General features: G+C 34.8%; 2 protein-coding genes across 2 annotated transcripts in view; both read left to right on the forward strand.

Annotated features, from left to right (window-relative positions):
• The window catches only part of LOC132140046 (RNA-binding protein Musashi homolog 1-like), a 38,974-nt gene extending 27,020 nt beyond the window's left edge, over positions 1-11,954 (forward strand). Inside the window, exons 7-14 of the mRNA XM_059548826.1 lie at positions 915-963; positions 1,986-2,068; positions 2,930-3,047; positions 4,650-4,730; positions 6,558-6,614; positions 8,014-8,073; positions 8,203-8,357; positions 9,683-11,954. Coding sequence (XP_059404809.1) covers positions 915-963; positions 1,986-2,068; positions 2,930-3,047; positions 4,650-4,730; positions 6,558-6,614; positions 8,014-8,073; positions 8,203-8,357; positions 9,683-9,724 — 645 coding nt within the window. The 3' untranslated portion in view covers positions 9,725-11,954. The remainder of the gene's footprint in view (positions 1-914; positions 964-1,985; positions 2,069-2,929; positions 3,048-4,649; positions 4,731-6,557; positions 6,615-8,013; positions 8,074-8,202; positions 8,358-9,682) is intronic.
• A 1,789-nt stretch (positions 11,955-13,743) lies between these two features.
• Positions 13,744-17,796, forward strand: LOC132140047 (transmembrane protein 233-like). Its single transcript, XM_059548827.1, has 3 exons — positions 13,744-14,292; positions 15,175-15,309; positions 17,229-17,796. The coding sequence occupies exons 1-3, from the start codon at positions 14,107-14,109 to the stop codon at positions 17,238-17,240; spliced, it is 333 nt and encodes a 110-aa protein (XP_059404810.1). The 5' UTR covers positions 13,744-14,106; the 3' UTR covers positions 17,241-17,796.
• Positions 17,797-19,346: the final 1,550 nt, after the last annotated feature.

Consider the following 19,346-nt stretch of genomic DNA (forward strand, 5'->3'; position numbering starts at 1 on the left):
AGGGATATGTGTTTGCACCTCTGTTTCATTTTTCTGAGCCGGCTTCTCTGTTGTATTCTTCACAAACAGTTTCAGGTTTGCATGGAAAACCTAGAAATGTCAGGGAATTTGAAGGCAAAGTCTGAAAAAGTTACAAGTCTTGAAGAGTTATATAGTGAATATTAATTTGCCTAATTATTCTTTGCTCTAAAATATTGTTTTTGCTTGAATAGTTGCTTGTGCAATCTGTAACAACCTATATATATAATCAGTTTGAAATGCTTGTGTGTAAATCACTGTAAAATTATTATTATTATTATTATTATTATTATTATTATTATTACACAACAGCATATCAGGTAATTTTACGGCCTGGAAATGTCGTGGATATTTTTATAGCCAATATGAAATTGTCTAGTTATACTTTGCTCTAAAATATTTCATAACCTTCATTTGATTCCTGTGTGTGGATTTCTATGAAATAATTTTGAAAAATGTGCTTTCATATAATCACGCACAACAGGATATCAAGTAATTTTAAGACTTGGAAAAGTTCTGGAAATTTCTATTTGATATTCATTTTTTTAAATTAAAGAAATCATGGAAATTAATTGGACAAAATGAGTGCACAAGTTTCCTTCATTAAAAATGTATGTGCAAATTAAACCAGGAATTTAAATTGAGCACAATTAAGCATTTTGAAGTGCCACAAAGAACTTATATTTTGCACCACAGACAGTTTCAACACTCTTTTAGTTAGTCCATCTCTCTCTCTCTCTCTCTCTCTCTCTCTCTCTCTGTTCCCCTCCCCGCTCGGCCCCTCCATCTGCTGCCCCTCTCTGTTTCTCCAGAGCCTCACAATAGAGCCTCATGTTGGGTAATGGCTCACAGTGTCTCATCCCTCTCTTTTGTGTGTGTGTGTGTTTTGTCTGCAGGTTGATGACGCGATGCTAATGTTTGACAAAACCACCAACAGACACAGAGGTAAGGCACGCACACACGCAAATACACACACTCGCATTCAAAACCTCTTTGAGTCATATAATTATACGACAACAGTCAAGTGTCTACATGCCTCTTCTCTTCTCTTCTCTTCTCTTCTCTTCTCTTCTCTTCTCTTCTCTTCTCTTCTCTTCTCTTCTCTTCTCTTCTCTTCTCTTCTCTTCTCTTCTCTTCTCTTCTCTTCTCTTCTCTTCTCTTCATTTATATTTCTAAATCAGCTTCTCCGATGCTGCTCTTAGACTTTTCATGGAAACACGTCTTGATTCATGTCTAGAACTAACTTTTGATATTACATTTGATATTAAAGAGATCTTAATCTTGATTTATTTTCTTGCACTTGAGAAATATCTTACTGCTCAAAAGTGTCTCATTCATAACCAAAGAGATGTGATGGAGCTCTCATTTATATTTATGTTTCAGTATTAACATTATCTTTAAAAATAAAAGATACCACTCAAAAGTTGCTCATTCATAATTCATGAAATGTAATGTAGTTAAGCATCAACTTTAATTTGAAAAAAAAGAGGAAGACCAAACAGATTATATGTATATAGTTTTTTAATAACTTGCTGAGATATCAGAGATCTTATCTTCCTGTCTCTTCTCTGCTCATATATTCTCAATCAGAGGCATTGCTAAAGTACATATAGGGTAATATGAGCTGGTTAGTAGTTCAGAGGTTAAACCGTCACATTCACTTTGGCAAGGAAAGTCTGACTGACAGCCGGTGGGCGGGGCCTGTAGTGAGTGACAGATGAGTGGGCGGGATCGAGTAGGACAGGTGAATGCAGCAGGCGAGGAGCTAATCTCCTGACAGAATGGACTGAATATATGAACAGATGTAAACAGAACAAAAGATGGAGAATGAGAAAGGAAAGGAAAGGGAAGGAAAGGGGAAAGGTCATGCCAGGATTGGATCAAACACAACTGGATAAGATAAACACTAGATTCAGTGCCATGTTTGTGTGTTTGGTAAAGAGTGCATGTGTGTTCCTGCTCTGCAGGTTTTGGCTTTGTGACCTTTGAGAATGAAGACGTGGTGGAAAAGGTCTGCGAGATCCACTTTCACGAGATCAACAACAAGATGGTGAGAGTGTGTCCTGCTATGAAACGTGGTCTGTGTGTGTGACTGATAGGTTCATGATACGTGTCAAATGTTTCTCCTAAAATTCTATGCAAAACAAAAATCCATATGTTACATAAAAGATATAAACTAAAATAAATAAAAAAAATTGAATAAATTCTCTTTCTAAAAGAAACTGAATTTGTTAAAAAAAAATACTCTGTTTTAGCTAATTTAATATACACAAACGTTATTGAAATATTACTTATATATACAGTATTTAAATCACTGGGAAATACAAAATATGCACTAACACATATTATATCAATATGAAATATTTAATGTTAAAATATATTTATGGGAGAAAAAAAAAGTATATAAGAAATATATTAGCAAAACGTATTCATATATAATATATATAACTTGCTAAGATATTAATAAAGAAATCGCATTAGTAATTTCTCTTCTGTGTCTTTACTTGAGGAAGATTTAACTGCTCAAATGTTGCTCATTCTGAACTCCAGAGACTTAATGGAGTTTCTTAGTTCTTAGTCATTTAAGTATTAAATGTGATATTCTTTAAAACAAAAAATAAAAAAGGATCAACAAATCTTTATATCTCATCTCTTTTCTCCTTGTACTTGAGGAACATTTCACTGCTCAAGAGTTGCTCACTTATATTTATTTGTATTTGTACTTATTCTTCAGTATCAACTTAGTCACAAGAAATAAAAATAAAGTGAAAAATAAATATATTTTCTTACTAATGGAAAACGGGGTTATATTTCATTTAAATTGCACTGTCGGTTTTGTGCTTTAAAAATTTGAAACAAGTCTCAGTTGATGTCTAGTAATAACTAAAATATCTCATTTGTAATTTTGAAGGTGGAGTGCAAAAAGGCGCAGCCGAAGGAAGTGATGTCACCGACAGGTACGGCACGAGGCCGCTCCAGGGTGATGCCCTACGGCATGGACGCCTTCATGCTGGGAATCGGCATGCTGGGTGAGTTGAAAGCTGTGAAAGGCAAATAATCTCAATGAACACTTCAGTATGAGCAAACCTAGCATCAGTGCAGCGCTGCAGCCCTGTCTGATGAGAGTCTGCCGCTGCCTACTGTTTCCAACGGGGAACTGCACTCGTGTCTGCGAGTTTGTCAATGTGACTCAAATCAGAGATGACAACAGAAAAACAGGGAGAAAAATTATGCAAAATATGAATAGAATTACTGTCATTCTGTGGGTGGGGTGCTTTTACAAAATAATCATAGAAAAATACATCAAATACCCTTATAACTAATTTTATTTGATTTATATTAACAATGGATAATTAAGCAGACATTAAGGCAAATGCAATAAACACTGAAATAAAATAAATACTGAAATATTGAATACTGAAATACTGAAAATGATAAGTTAGTGAACTTATGAAAGTACATTCATTTGTGATTTGGTGCACATAATTAATTGTAAATTAAAATCTGAGATAGTACACATTTTATTTTGTGAGTTATTGAAACTAATTTGATTAAACCACAAAAAATCACCAAAACACCACATGTTCAAAATATGTTGAGCAAAAATGAATTTGATCAAATGCAACAGACATTGAGTGCCAAATATCTCAAATATCTCATTAGGAACAAAAGAGAAGCCCTTTTCTTCTTATTTGTGACCCTGGACCACAAGACCAGTCTTAAATGTTAATTGGGATATTGGGATTTTATCTGAAAATGGAATAAATCAGCTTTCCATTGATGTATAGTTTGTTAGGAGGACAATATTTGTCTGAGATACAACCATTTGAAAATCTGGAATCTTAGGGTGCAAAAAAATAAAAATAAAAAATCGAGAAAATTACCTTTACTGTTTCCATATGAAGTTCTTAGCAATGCATATTACTAATCAAAAATTAAGTTTTGATATATTTACGGTAGGAAATTTATCTTCATGGAACATGATCTTTACTTAATATCCTTATGATTTTTGGCATACAAGAAAAATCTATAATTTTGACCCATACAATGTTTTTTTTGGCTATTGCTACAAATATACCACAGATACTTAAGACTGCTTTTGTGCTCCTGGGACACATTTGAGTTTAATACATTTTAAATCAATTTTTTTTTATATTATACATCTATTATGATTATTTTATGATTATTTAAAATCCTTTTAATGGAAAGTGCTTTAAATGAAATGGGCTATATAAATAATCGGTGTCACTTTACAATCAAGTTCCATTTGTAAATATTAGCTCACTATGTTAGTTAACATGAGAACAGTGGTTCTCAATTCCAGGCCTCTGCATATTTTGCATTTCTCTTATTTAACACACCTGATGCAGATCAAGGGACCTCCGTGCATGAACTGTGTTCTGATTGACATGATCCCTACACAGTGTTCATTGCTCCCTACTCCCTGAGCACAGGAAATACATTCAAGTTACTTCACTTCGGAACATTCATTTTTGATTAAAATCTAAATTTGTAACATTAACGATTGTATAAACTAATATGAACAAAGGCTAATGAATACTGTAAAAATGCTCATTAACTAAATAATCCTGAAATGCCTCAAACACTATGCTTTCTTTATTCATTTTCAGGTTACCCAGGGTTCCAGACAGCCACTTACGCCAATCGTGGCTACACAGGAATCACACCGGGATACACATACCAGTTCCCAGGTAAGTCCACCTTCCCTTACTTCCATCTAGAGTCATCCCCTGCTATGTCAGAATGCATTATTTTATCCATTACAAGTAAGGAACAGTTTTTCCTCTAATCTGATAATTGCACATTTGTTGAAGTGGATTTGATCAAAACACACTCACAAAGACGGTAGTTTTTAAAGCTGCGTCTGGATTTGATCGGTATAGTTGATGCTATTTGCTATGCGACCCAACAAGACATTTCAGAGAAAATAAATATTTTTTCTCTGTTCTCAGCACTACTTAGACTGTAATTGTTTCTCAGGAGACGTCACGTCAGTAAAAAAAAGACGCTGTCAGACTAACCAGAATGTAGGAATTACACTTGATTAGTAACATGACCTTCAAAATGCCATTTACAATAGCTGACATAACGCATAAACTACCTGTCGACGTCAATAGGCTGATTATGCTCTCAGCTACAAGCTGTAAATGCTGAAATATTGTGTCCTATTTGTCCAAATAAGGCTACTGAAAATCTATGCTATATACTAATGATATACTATATAATAATACACTTAAAGATGTAAACTTAATTTTAGATATACAGTAGTTATGCATTATTTATATACTATAGGGGTGTAATGGTTATTGTATTCATCCCATACCATCACTGTACAGATGTCACAGTTAGATTCATGCAGTCAGACGACAAACACAGAGCTGTTTTTTTGTTTTAATTTGGTCGTTCTCTATTCCAGGATTTAACACAAGCTGCACTGCAGTCATTTCCCAAAATGTCATTTGTGTGGAATTTTTATAAAGTCTGTAAAGAGGAGAAAACAACATACAAGCTCACAGACTGTCTTTAGAAATGCTTCGATCTCATTTTCTTTTCCTCTTACCTTCGTATAATGCATATTAAAGTAGGGGTTATGAGCAGCTGGATTGTTTACAGCGGTAACCGAGGAAACGCTGTATCACTGCTGTTCCATAAGCGCCACCTGCTGTCAGAGAGTGAATTTGCATTTTCATTCAGTCTGTCTGCTGTTTTTGTTCTGTGCAGGTGTCTCATATAGCACAATTTCACAGATCAGACCATTCTATTTTTGATTTAAATCTTAAAATGATAAAGTCTAATTTATATATATATATATATTTTTTTTTTTATTATTTATTTATTTATTTTTTTACATATAACATTGATATCTAAGGCAATATAGAAATCCTGGCCAGGACGTGTCTGGGAAAAAGGACACATATGGTCACCCTAGCTAAATAAAAGCACATTGTTAAAGAAACGCCTCAAAACTACTACATGTGGTACAGAATCTAAGGTGTAACTGAATGAGCTGCAACATTGCACCTGCAAACAACTGCTCTTTAATTACAAGTTCAGCTTGACTAATTGTCATTAAGATTCATGCATTTGGCTCTATTGTGGCATAGCAAAATCTGTAGTGTTGCATGATACCGTCATACCGCCCAGCACTAACACTAACCCTTGTGTGTTAAGACTCCATGTCTAACTAACTCCACACCTTAAGATCAGCGATCTAACCACGTCCTCCTTGTGCTTTTTGTTCCTCATGTCCTTCTGCACTTCAATCTGTCCCTTCCTTTCCTCCTGTGTAGCAGCTACACCTGGCTGTAAGTGGCTTCACTGTGTGTGTTTCTGTGTGCATATATATGTCTCTCTGCTGCTTGAAAGCTTCCTTTCATGATGTACGTCAGTGTGTTTGTGTAGATAGAATTACATGTGGAAAAACAATCACTCTGTGTGTGCGTGTGTTGGTGTTTTAGCTTGGAGCTTGTTTACGCTTAGTTCATTCACAAACCGCTCGTTTGCTGTTTCTGTTCTAGAATTCCATTTAGAACGGACGCCCCTTTTGACTTCCTCTCACCCCCAAGAGATCACAGGTTAGTCACTCGTCTGGCTTTATGAACACACACACAAACACATGGCTGCACACAAAACACACATGTTGCTGAATTTCCTGCAAATGTCTCGGTTCAATTAAAGGTCCAAGACAGAGCTGCACTGTGTCATTTCTGCACTGCAATGATGTGTGGGTTCAGACAAGTTTGCTGAAACTAGTCACTGGTTGAAGCCTAAGTTAACATGCAGGACTGTGAAAACACTACTGTTCAAAAGTTTGGAGAAAAATTCTTTTTGGAAATTAATACTTTTTATTCAGTGAGGATGCATTTAATTGATCAAAAGTGACATTTATAAAATTACAAAATGTTTATATTTAAATGTTTTTTTTAACTTTCTATTCATCAAAACTTCTGAAAAAAAAATGTTTCTTGAGCAGCAGATCAGCACATTAGAATTATTTCTGAAGATCACGTGACTGAAGACTGGAGTAATGATGCTGAAAATACAGCTGCGCATTACTAGCATATATTACAATATTATATATATTCAAGTATGATTTTAAATTGTAATAATATTTCACAATATTACTGTATTTTTTATAAAATAAATGCAGCCTCTGTAAGCAAACAAGACTGCTTTCAACAAACAAACAAACAAAAACACTTACTGATCCAAATTTTAAAAACACTAGTATTTATATTTTATTTTATTTTCTGTATCTATTTTCCATGAAAATTGTATTTATATAAATTATGCATTTCCTTCAATGTTTATAACAATTTTTATTAACAGACAATATTTCCAAAGCTATATCTTATATAATACTTTATACACTGAAGAAACTGAACATTTAAAACATTTTCTTTTTAATATAAAAACCATTATACATTTTTTATTTTTTTACATTTCTGAAATGTAAAACAAACCTTGTTTATAGGATCATTGCAATCTATATTTTACAGTTGTATTTATATTTTTACTCTTATTTTTAAGCTATATTTTAAATGTATTTTACCTATATATATGTATATATATATATATATATATATATATATATATATATATATATATATATATATATATATATATATATATATTAATCTGAAATTTCTGAGTGAAACTGAATATTTAGTGTAACATAATGTAGGGTGGTACTGGATTTTAGCCATTTTGCTTTGATTTGATCTTGAAAAATTACATTATTTCCTGCCATAATTAAAGTCAGAGATGGAGAAAGTTATTACATTTTGATTAAAAGATTCTAAAAGTAAGCATAAGTATAACATGCACTGAACATGCGTTGTAAGGTTTAAGTTGACTTTTTCACCGTAACATGGTGAATTTCCAAGTAAAAACAGGATATTAAAGTAGAGCAAGGCTTGAGAATCTAAAACTGAAATGTATTTGTGTGGCATTCTGTCTCTCTCTGTCCCGCAGCCATTCCACTGACGGCCTACGGACCAATGGCAGCGGCCGCAGCGGCAGCGATGGTCAGAGGTACGCAAAATCACATTTACATTGCTTGTTTGAAAATGTACTTTTATTTGTCAGATTTGAAAATGTATTAAACTCCTTCCACTTGTAAAGCACCTTGTGAATGTTAAAGATGACTGTCCTTCGCTGTAGGTTCCACCCACTCACGTACCGCCGGCTTCCTGGGCACCAGCAGCCCTGGGCCAATGGCAGACCTGTATGCAGCAGCCAATCAGGATTCAGGAGTCAGCAGCTATATCAGTGCGGCAAGTCCCGCCCCCAGCACAGGGTTTGGACATGGACTCGGGGTAAGTACAATCAGATACACACATATACATTTAGAAATATAACATTATTGTCAAAAAGGACAAAAGTAATAAATATAAAAGTCCATGTGACTTGTGCCAAGTCTGAGGTTTATTAGAATAAAGTACATTATTGATAAATGTGTGTATGTTATTGATTTATGTGCCGCACTGATTCCACTGAAAGTGCATTACTATTCATTTTGCTACTATTGTTGTTTTATTACTTGCATTTATAATGTTTCGCTGCTAAAGTATTCTTTACATAATATTGAAGTGTTTATTAATATTTTGAATTAACTTGTTTCAATTTATATTTTTAGTTTTATGTTTTAGTAATTTTATCATGTGCATTTGTCATTTTTTATGCAGATATTTATATTTGGTTTTAATTCATTTTAGTTTTAGTAATTTTTAGGAAAGTTTATTTTTAAATTTTCATCTAATATTATATTATTGTATTTTAGCTTAATATTTTAGCATATTTTAATTAATTAATTAATGAAAATACCTTTTAATAGTTTTAGTTTTAGTTAATGATAACAACACTGCCATATTTATGTTTTAATTGTAGTTTTAATTTTAATCAGTTTTGTTAAGTGATTTAAATTTTTTACTGTTGATATCTTTAAGGAATGTTTCTAATGTCTTCAATTTATTTTTATTTTAGTTTTAGTCATTTTAGTTATACGTATTTCTTTAGTAGTTAATTTCTAATTTTCATTCAAGTTTTTTACGTTTTCTTTCATCTAATACTTTTATTTTATTTAAGTTAATGCAGATGATTTTTTAAAAGTTTAAGTTAACAATAACAACACTGCTAAGAGCAATCCTCTCATAAGTGTTTTACCTTCATTTATATGCTATTTGTAGTATTTATTAATATTCTGATTAATACTTAGAATTTTACATTAATATATATTTGTATTTTTGTAATAATTAATATTTAAATTTGAGCATTTTAGTAATTTTAGTACTTCAACTTAAACTTCTCTTGCAAGTTTTCATGTAATACTTTTATTTAAATTTTTTTAAATTTGAGTCATTCTCATTCTCTTTCATTCAGATTTCAACTTTATTTCAATTCCCAAAAACAGTTGTGCTAGTTTTAGTTAGCATTAGTTAGTTTGCATTAGTTAGCACTTAGCATTTCTGCTTTAAATCCCTCTAGAATTTCTTGCCACAAAGTCTTCCATTGCAAGTGCATTAACGTAAACACGATTGTTGCCTGTTTTCACAAACTAAATGCATTATTTCCATTATTATCTCACTGAGGCTTGTACTGAAACTAGAACATTCCATTAAATTTGCTCTTTCTCTCTTCCAAGGGTCCTTTGATTGCAACGGCCTTTACCAATGGCTACCACTGAGGGGTGTCCAATCAGAGCCCAGCATGGGAGGAGAAACTCACGCTCTTGTGAACCGTGAGCACTGCTGGCGACATGACGTGCTTTTGGGATGAACCCCACGGGCGGCTGCGGTCCCTCCTGACTCCGCTCTGGAGTTTACACCTTTTCTTTTTCTCTATTCTCTACTAACATCACTCTCCGTTTTCCTCATCCCGTATTTCCTTCCTGACGTATCCGACTCATTTATGATATGCTGCGGTCTGTCTTCTGAAAGAAAAAAAAATGAAGAAAAAAACATTGTCAAAACAATTTTGTTTGATTGTACGTGTGGAAATGCAAGGAATTTCGTTTCAATTTCGACAGTTTTTCTGCATTTGTTATGTATTTTTGCTGTGTTTTTATGTTTTTACTGTACTCATGCTGTAACGGATGATGTCGAGAGGACAGTGAGAGAGAAAGAGAAAGAAGGGGCACGAAACTGGAAAAAAAGTCCAGGATTTGTTTGGATTCAAGCTAATCCAAACAACAGCGAACAAATACGTGAGAATGAATCAAATTTGTGAAAAACAAAGCAAAACGACTGGACAAAAATTTATATTTTGGTAGTTTTTACACAGCATTTGTAATGTTATAATGAACATTCTTAAGCTGAATCTGTCATTTTTCCAGTATATTTGGTTTTACATAAGAAACAATGGGCCTGATTCATGGCTTTTCTGCGTGAATCTGCATTCTACAGTTTCAGATGTAAGAATATTTGACACATTTTTACACAGAAATCCATCTGCTCATGTTGAGGCTCATTGTTCAGATTCTTTTTGTAGATACTGTATATATGCATGGATTTTGGGAGGATTCGAGGGTTCAGATTGAATGATGGACCGGGGTTTGAGGGAGGGCTGAGGGTCCTTTATGGTTCTTAACATGCAAACGTCTTTCTTCACATTCAGTCTTGCATTTCTGAGACTAGTTTCATGACCAAGTTGGACCGATGTGGGTATAAATGGCTTCTCCATTTATACTAAGATCAAAGTTTTGATGCTCTTTCGGCCTAAACTCTCTGAATCAAACGGACCTTTTGGTCACTTCGGTTTTGTATGAATCCTCACGCTCGTGAATTTGAAACCATTCAGAAACCACGTTGTTTGATGTTTGCTGTCACTTATGAGGCGTCAACCAACATCGTTGAAAAACCAGGTTGCGTTTTCCATTAGAGCAAATGATTTGGTCCCGATTTTGGGAAACGGAAACGCGGTCTTGATCCGCCTCATTTTCGAAGAGCACGGCTGCTGGGCTTCTCTTCATGCTGTTTTTGGAAATATATATTATATATATAAAAAAAATTTGCGCAGTGTATATCTATTGTAAATTGTTCCCTTTCTCCTTTTTCTGTTCGTTTTTGACGGTACAACGCTGTTTTTTGAAGAAATGAAGGACAAATTTACAAAGCAAAGGAGTCGTGAGCGTATGTGAGATGTGCGTGTGTGAGTGTAAGTTAGACTGAAGTATGGATGTACACATAGCTAGTTTACATGCATTCAACTGCCACCTTTGAAACTGTCTCGTCTCTGCCAGCAATGGAGAGGAGCGTCTCTGAAATCACAGCTCTAATGGAGGCCTTCTGGGGAAATTGTTACGCTTGACTAATAATAGACATCCAGAGTGATTTTTTAGTTTTTTTTTTCATTTCAGCAACATTGCATCTGTTTGATTTCTACTTAATTGCATAGATTTTCAGTCTTCCATTTGACACGTGTAGCTTCTCTTTGGAGCAGTGGTCACGTGACGACCGAAACTCCAGCTGACGGGACGCCTCACAAAACTACTGCACGGCACACACTGTAACTATTTAACCAACAAAGAGCAATAAGTTAATTTTAACCTCAAGTAATAATGAATGCCGTTAACGGTGGTACGAATACGACGGCGATTATGTGGCATTAAGAATTATTTTTTAGAAGAAGAAAAAAGCTATATTTTTCAAGATCCATTTTAACCCCTTGAAAGTTTCTCCGATTTTTACCGTACATGTTAGCTGTTTGTTTGGATGATTTGTTGAAGGGGATCAGCGGCGGAACTGGAAAGCATCAGTGGGCGGCGCTCCGTCCCGTTGCTGTGGAGCTGCACGTCAACACTGTGACCTGATGCTCAAATAAGCTGCTTCGCTGTCCCTTTACTGTATTTTTTTTTATTTTCACCTCTGGAAATTTTCAAGTAAAAAGAACCTAATAAATTATTTTAAACCATTCCATTTGATGGCCTCTGTGTTCATGTTTTTCTTTGTGGTTCATTGCATTTGTAGGGTGTGTTAACAGAGATTGTCATGTTTCGGTCATATGCAGAATTGATTGCACTCTTATAAATTACATACTTTATAATATACATTTGAGTAGTAAATGCAATCTCTAAAACTCCCCTAGTGGGTCGCGATGGTATTGCAAGTGGGCCGCCAATTACTATTAAAAATTTTAATAACATTAATATATGTAATGTCTGTCATAACATAATACCATCATTTCATATATATAATTAAATAAGAAAAAATAAATATTAAACTGTAACTATGCTTCCACTATTCGAGCTCTCTGATTGGTTTAAGAATAAACCGCCAATTTATCTTAGATATTTTTTCTGCATTATGCTACAGAACAACAGCAGTTGTGCCAAGCAGTGCCATGCAGCCAGAGTTATTTTCTGTTCATTGCCGGTTCATTCAATAAAGACAGTTAACAATCTAGCTTCTGAGTACTAAGTTATTAACTGAACAATAGCGGGGTCAGTTAATATTTTTGCTGTGGGCCGCGCAAACAGATGTTTTGGATTGTGTGGGCCGCGAGCTGAAAAAGGTTGGGAACCACTGCTCTAAAATATGCCATTGTACACTGGAAAAGAGAATGTGAATTTTGATTGTGTAGTATTGTAAACCCTGATGACTGACACGTTTCATAAAAATAGATTGTACAATTCTAGAAAAAAAATTGACAAATATCAGAGTACTTTTCAAAGATTATATAACAAAAATATCTTAAAATAAAACACACAAACACACATAATTGTTTCAGAATAAAATCATAAAAATGAAGGAATTAATAATTTTTTCTGCTTTTAATTTTTTTTATATTAAATATTTAAAAATATACTGAGGTTTCAATATTAACAGACCAACAGACCATCATCAAATAATTGTTAACTTAAGTAAAATAAAATAAAAAACTTAACTAAAATTGTAATGAAAACAGAACATTTCAAAATAAAAGCTTAAAAAACATAATAGTACCTCAGCAATACCTAACTATGGAAAACTAGTAGTAAATTATTATCAGTAAAATATAATTATTATTAAACACTGTTGGCTATAAACTATCCTATAAACTAACTACAGAAAGACAGACAGACAGACAGACAGACAGACAGATAGATAGATAGATAGATAGATAGATAGATAGATAGATAGATAGATAGATAGATAGATAGATAGATAGATAGATAGTGTCCAAACATTTGACTTGTAGTCTATAAATTATAACCTTCTTTAACATTTGTTTTGAATATTCAATATCTCCAGTGTGTAAAATAAAAGATAAGCTTTTTTACTGTTTATACAAATTGGCAGGAACATTCACAGCACTAAAATCCTGAAAATGTTTCATGTTGTATATTTATGTATATTTTCATGAAAAGTAGAAATATTACTATTATATATATTTTACATTGCCAAATGCCCTCTAACATTATCTAAAATGGGTCTGGTGTGTTTATACATTTCTCAGCTGGTTTGCAACATTTAACCATTTAATAACCATTGTTCATGAAGCTAACATAATTCCAGGGCACCAAGTAAACAAACAAATGAAAAGACATCCAAAATCTGATGACCAACCATCCAACACTTCGAGACATGGGAACAGTCGTGGTTCATCTGCCCCCTCTTACTCTGTTATGTTCATCTATATCCAATAACAGACACCTGATACCCTGTGACCCCAATACCACCCAACGGCCCCATGTCAAACCACACACACACACACACACACACACACAGAGTTTCTCAGCATTTCTGCGTTTGATTATTATTAGTCTAGATTTCTCGGACCATCCTGGTGTCATTTTACAGTTTTCTATCTGCCAAATTTAAGAGAGATAAGGAAAATCTGAAAATCATACACACACTTAAAACTATGGCGACCAGGAATCTGTCCATGAGAAAGTGCCTCATCTTCCTGATCCCGTTACTCCGGGTCCTTCTTGCTCAAACACCCTCCCCCCAAAATACTCTTCATTTCATCTTGTTTCCTGACAGCCAGCACAGCTCTCACTGAACACTGGTGGATTATTCATCTCTTTCTACTCATTTATCTCCACTCTCAGACATTTGTCTGTTTTTGGAGTGTTTGCCTGACATCATGGCGACGGGCAGCTCGCAGACAGATGTGAAGGGCTCTCTGAACGGGAGCATGGATTTGTATCACAGCTGGTTCGGTCCTACGACCCCACGACCTCCTCTACGAAACTACCTGCTCCTAACCATCCTCACCTGCTTCTGTCCGGCCTACCCTGTCAACATTTTAGCCCTGGTGTTCTCTGTAATGGTGATTAATGAATCTTGACTACGTTTACTAAAACCGGAAACTGCTTCTAATTTTATCTGCATTTATATTAATGTCTGCATGAAAGCAAGGGCTTATATTGATGACAAGACGTCAGGTATCATCACTATCATTACTGATCATACTTTAAGGTGTTGAAATTTTTTGGGGGGACTGTACTATAAAGCATAAAAAATGCCTTAATATGTTTACACATGTTTAGAATACATGCTAAGTTCACATACTTGTTTCTCTGAAAAAAAAAACAATGCTACTCTTTTGAAATGTATGTTCAGTGTCAGATCTTCTGTTTTTGTTTTGGTCTGTATGATTTCGCCCACTGACAGTTTACCCAATAGCATTTCGACACCCCGGGTTGCCAGATAACACTCGTTCCTGTTGCGTGTCCTTAATCTGGCAACCTGCATAAGTGTCCAGTCTGAGGAGGTGGGGGACGTAAAAACAAGGCTTTCTGCTATTTTGAATTTGGACTGCAGTACCCATTTCAGCCAATAGTGTTCAATATTGCATTCTTCACCTTTAAGACTATTAAACTGAGATGCTTAACTCATTATATCTTTATTTTTATGTTATGGGCATGATTTCTGCTGTTGTTTGTTGAAAACTCATGCATGTTTGTTACTTGTTCAACTTATTAATCAGAATAACGGTTAGAATAACTAGAACCTAGCAGATGATAGGCCTATGAATGAATGAATTAATAGCCACCCATATAGCTAGAGACCAGAATATCATCACCTAGAAAAATCATTGGTTTGATTGCTGATATTAGTTTGACTGGATGAACACAGAGAGAGAGAGAGAGAGTTTGTGGTCTTGTGTATGTATATATGTTAATTTGAATGTACCTTCTGTCTTTTACAGTCCAGAAACAGTTATGATCAGGGAGATTATGAGGGTTCGAGGCGTTTAGGGAAGATGGCGCTCTATGTGTCCATCGCCTCCATCATCATCGGCATCCTCATCATCACCATCTTCTGCGCTGTGCATTTCAGCAAGGTAACACTCTCAAGTCTTATATAATCATATCTGATCTCTTACAAAGATCTCTTTAAAATGCAGTTTGTGGCTGAATATGTTATTTAATCTTTATTATATACAACCCCAATTTCAGAAAAGTTTTGTGAAATGCCATAAAATCAAGAATATGTTTTTGTTAATTCCCTTTAACCTTTATTTAATTGACTAAAGTACAAAAAAAATTATGCTTTCATTGGCCAACTTAATATTATTTTATAAATACACTCCAAAAAAAATTGGGACAGATGCAATTTTACCACCTTGTCACCTTTTCTTTTAATGACATATGTTAATAATCTCGGAATTAAGTATGCAAATTTTTAGTTTTGCAAGCAAACTTTTTGCCCAAGCAGTTTCACTTGATACAAGACTTTAGATGCTCAGCTGTCCATAGTCATTGTTCTCGTTTTCATGGCTGGTCATACATTTTCAATAGTAGACAGATTTGCTGGCCAGTCAGTCACATCCACACATGTCTACGAAACCACACTGTTGTATTGTCTTCATCAAATAATCATGCACTTCCCAGGAAAGATGTCATCTTGATGGTAGTATATGTCTCTGTACAATCCCAATATATGCCTCCACATCAATGGGACCTTCGCACATATGCCAGTCACCCATGCCGTTTGCACTGATGAACTCATATTCAATGACAGATGTTTGCTTTCGCATCTGTCACTGATTGAAGTGTGGATGTTCCCTTTCGTCTTTAGGACTTACAATTTGATGTCTGTTTTCCCCCAAAACAAGTTGAAATGTGGACTCATCTGACCACAGCACACATTTCCACTGTCTTTTTTACTATCTAAGATGAGCTCGGGCCCAGAGAACCCTGCCGCATCACTGCATATAATTGATGTATAGATTTCTAGTAACAGAGATTCAAGTTGCATTTCTTGATGCAGCTGCAGACTGTGTTAAGTGACAAAGGTTTTTTGAAGTACTCCTGAGCCCATGTGGCTATATTTAACACCACAGCATGAAGGTTTCTTATGCAATGCCATTTGAGGGCTCAAAGGTCAGACATATTCATCTGAGCTTTCCTGCATTGCCCTACACAGACTGAGATTTGTCTGGATTCCCTAAATCTTTTCACAAAATGATGCATGGTAGTTGGTGAAAAAACTTAAACTCTTTGCAATTTTGAATGGAAAAATATGATTTTTGATTTGTCTGACATCTCTCTCATGAAATTTGGCACAAAGTGGTGAGCCATGATCAGGACAGGATGCTCCGTATAAACCCAACCATGACACCCTCACATTTACCAGTTCACCTGCTTATTGTGGACTGTTTCAAACAGTTTAACTTGGATATTCTATAACCTTTTCACTTTTATTAGGCCTCGGTCCCAACTTTTGTGTAGCCATCAAAATGAAAGTTGTTAAGTGAAAACACTGGGAATTTTTCAGTTGTACCTTTGTCAATTAAATGAAGGTTAAGGACAGTTAACAAACCACAGACACTTGACTTTTTACAAAATGTCCCAACTTTTCTGGAATTGGGGTTGTATATTTATATATTTAATTTATATTGAATGCTAATTATGTATTTATTACAATATATTTATTTATATATTTTTTCGAACATTCTTGATTTCCCTTCCTTAAATATTATGTCAAGGAGAAAAATACATTTTTTGTTTCTCAGAAAAGTCATGATCTACATTGTGAAATCAGAATCAGAATGAGCTTTATAATGAAATAACGACGACTTCATTTTACAACAAAAGAGGTCAAATTGGTTTCATTATTTGTTTATTCTGTATAACCCATTCAGTGTAATGCTGATGACTGAGGACATGTAAATTGATTAATAAAATGTAAAAAGAAAATGAATGAGCCTGTAATGTTACTCTTTCTCTGAGTTGACTCTTTGTGTTTCTGATTGTTTAGAAAGACGTGTAAGATGACAGTATTTTGTCGTGCTGTGCTCTGGGTGAAGGATGTGCACTGGGTCGCTCTGTCTGTTGAACTGAATGGAGATTTTAGTCATGAAACCAAGAGCAGGACAGATCCAGAACAGGACATCAGCTCTCCTCCATCTGCACTCCAGCTCTACAAGAACATGCTTATGGAAGAGTGAGGTAGATGATGGGGCTTGAAAAGTTGAAAAGCCATTTTTGTCAAGACATTTTTACAGACAAATTCAAAATATACACTTTTAAACCTCCAAATATTACTCATCCATGCACGTACTGAATATGTAAATAATTTTGCAACACATGCATGTCTGTTCTTTTTCTAATTCTTTTTGTGGCAATCCTGTGTTGAAATCTACAGCTACAATGGCTTCATGGTTGAATGTCACTGTAAAAATGATTAATAATGACCTTATCATTTCAACACATCACACTGTTTACAGTCTTTAAGTCTTAACAGCTCTTATAAAATCGGTAAAAAAGTAAAAAAATAAATAATAATAATTATGGAAAATGTAATTATTACCATTGTTGGTGCTTAGTGTTTTCCTCTGCCAGTAGATCATGAAAACAAGAAAATGCTCTTAAAAAAAAAAACCCTGATTCTATATATTTGAGTTTAAATGTTTCTCAGTTTATTCATGTAGGCTAGTCTGAGGATATGTTTATGTGTCATCAGATGTTTTACAGATGAAAATGACACTAATTTGGAAATAATGTTGGTCTGATTACAGTATAAACTTCATTTTAAAAAAGCACAAAACACCATTCATACAAAACTGAAATATATAATTTTTGCACCACAAACCCCACTGCACGATTCTTCCACAACTGTGTGTAACAAGGGCAACATTAACAACTACAATAATACTAATAATAATAATAATAATGCAAGATATTGGCAGCGAAAGCATGTCTCGCATCTCAAGCAACTTCCATACATTATTATGGATATGGAAGTAAAATGAATTTCACTTATCAGTCTTAAACTTATATAAGACAAACTAACAGATGGCATTATACTGAGTTTGAAGCTATCTCCCCTCAATTATTTTTCTATCTTCCCTGACCCCCTTGATCTTCATGCCAGAGAGCTGGTGTATTTGGAGATGTACCTTCAGCCCTCATTTGTGCTATATATAGTGTTGGGTCTCAATCCCGCGGTGGAGTCAGGGGCCTCTTGTTATCCCAGCGTGTTCATGCCAGCGGGGTCACATGACACTGGATAGCTGGTTTAGCAATGCCTGTTGCTGAAAAACACAAGGATGTCCCCATGCTCCTGGGAAACACTTCAGCCCAGTACACAGGTTAGAATAGTTAGAATGTGAAATGTGTTATGGGACATCAGGGGTGTTTCTAGCCTTTCATAAGTCATGGGGGCACAGAACTCCCATCAACAAGTGTCCCAATATTTTCATACTCTTTCATGATACTGTTTTGGATATATTCCTCCCTCTTCTAGTTTACACTATTCTGGACAATGTTTGGAACTTTGTATTGCTAGTATTTCTAATGTTATAGACCTTAAAGGGAAAGTTAATCCAAAAATGACTTATTCACCCTCAAGCCATCCTAGGTGTTTATGACTTGCATCATAAAAAGTGCTCCACACAGCTCCAGGGGGTTAATTAAGGCCTTCCGAAGTGAATCAAAGCATTTAACCATATTTAAAACTTAATAAACCGTAATCTCTAACTTCCTCCAACTGTCATCCTACGAGAGAGTGGCGTTCCAGCGTATGACGTGGGACATATGCTTAGCATCAGCTCTGGTGAGAAACCTTTGTTTACAACAAAGGAAAACCAGTCTCCTCTTGGCTTATATTGAAACATTTTTCTTTATAAAATCTCCTCGTTTTGTACTTCTAATTCGTGACTGGTGTCTTGTTTTGCTATCTCCTCTGCACTTCCGAGGTACTTTATGTCATTTCTCACTGGACGTGATGCCCTGTTTCATCCGCTGGAACACAACCCTCTGGTGAAAGCGCATATGACAGTTAGCAGAAACTAGAGATTACGATTTATAAAGTTTAAAATATGGAGTTTTTTTTTTAACAAACACTTCAATTCACTTCAGAATGCCTTTAAGGACA

Source organism: Carassius carassius, chromosome 4 (genome assembly GCF_963082965.1).
Source record: "Carassius carassius chromosome 4, fCarCar2.1, whole genome shotgun sequence".
Taxonomy (NCBI): Eukaryota; Metazoa; Chordata; class Actinopteri; order Cypriniformes; family Cyprinidae; genus Carassius; species Carassius carassius.

What these genes read in the sequence shown, in the direction of transcription:
- LOC132140047 (XM_059548827.1), top strand. Translation starts at nt 14,107, where the DNA reads ATGGCGACGGGCAGCTCGCAGACAGATGTGAAGGGCTCTCTGAACGGG. An exon ending in CCCTGGTGTTCTCTGTAATG is followed by an intron (nt 14,293 to 15,174) that starts GTGATTAATGAA and finishes TGTCTTTTACAG; the next exon opens with TCCAGAAACAGTTATGATCA.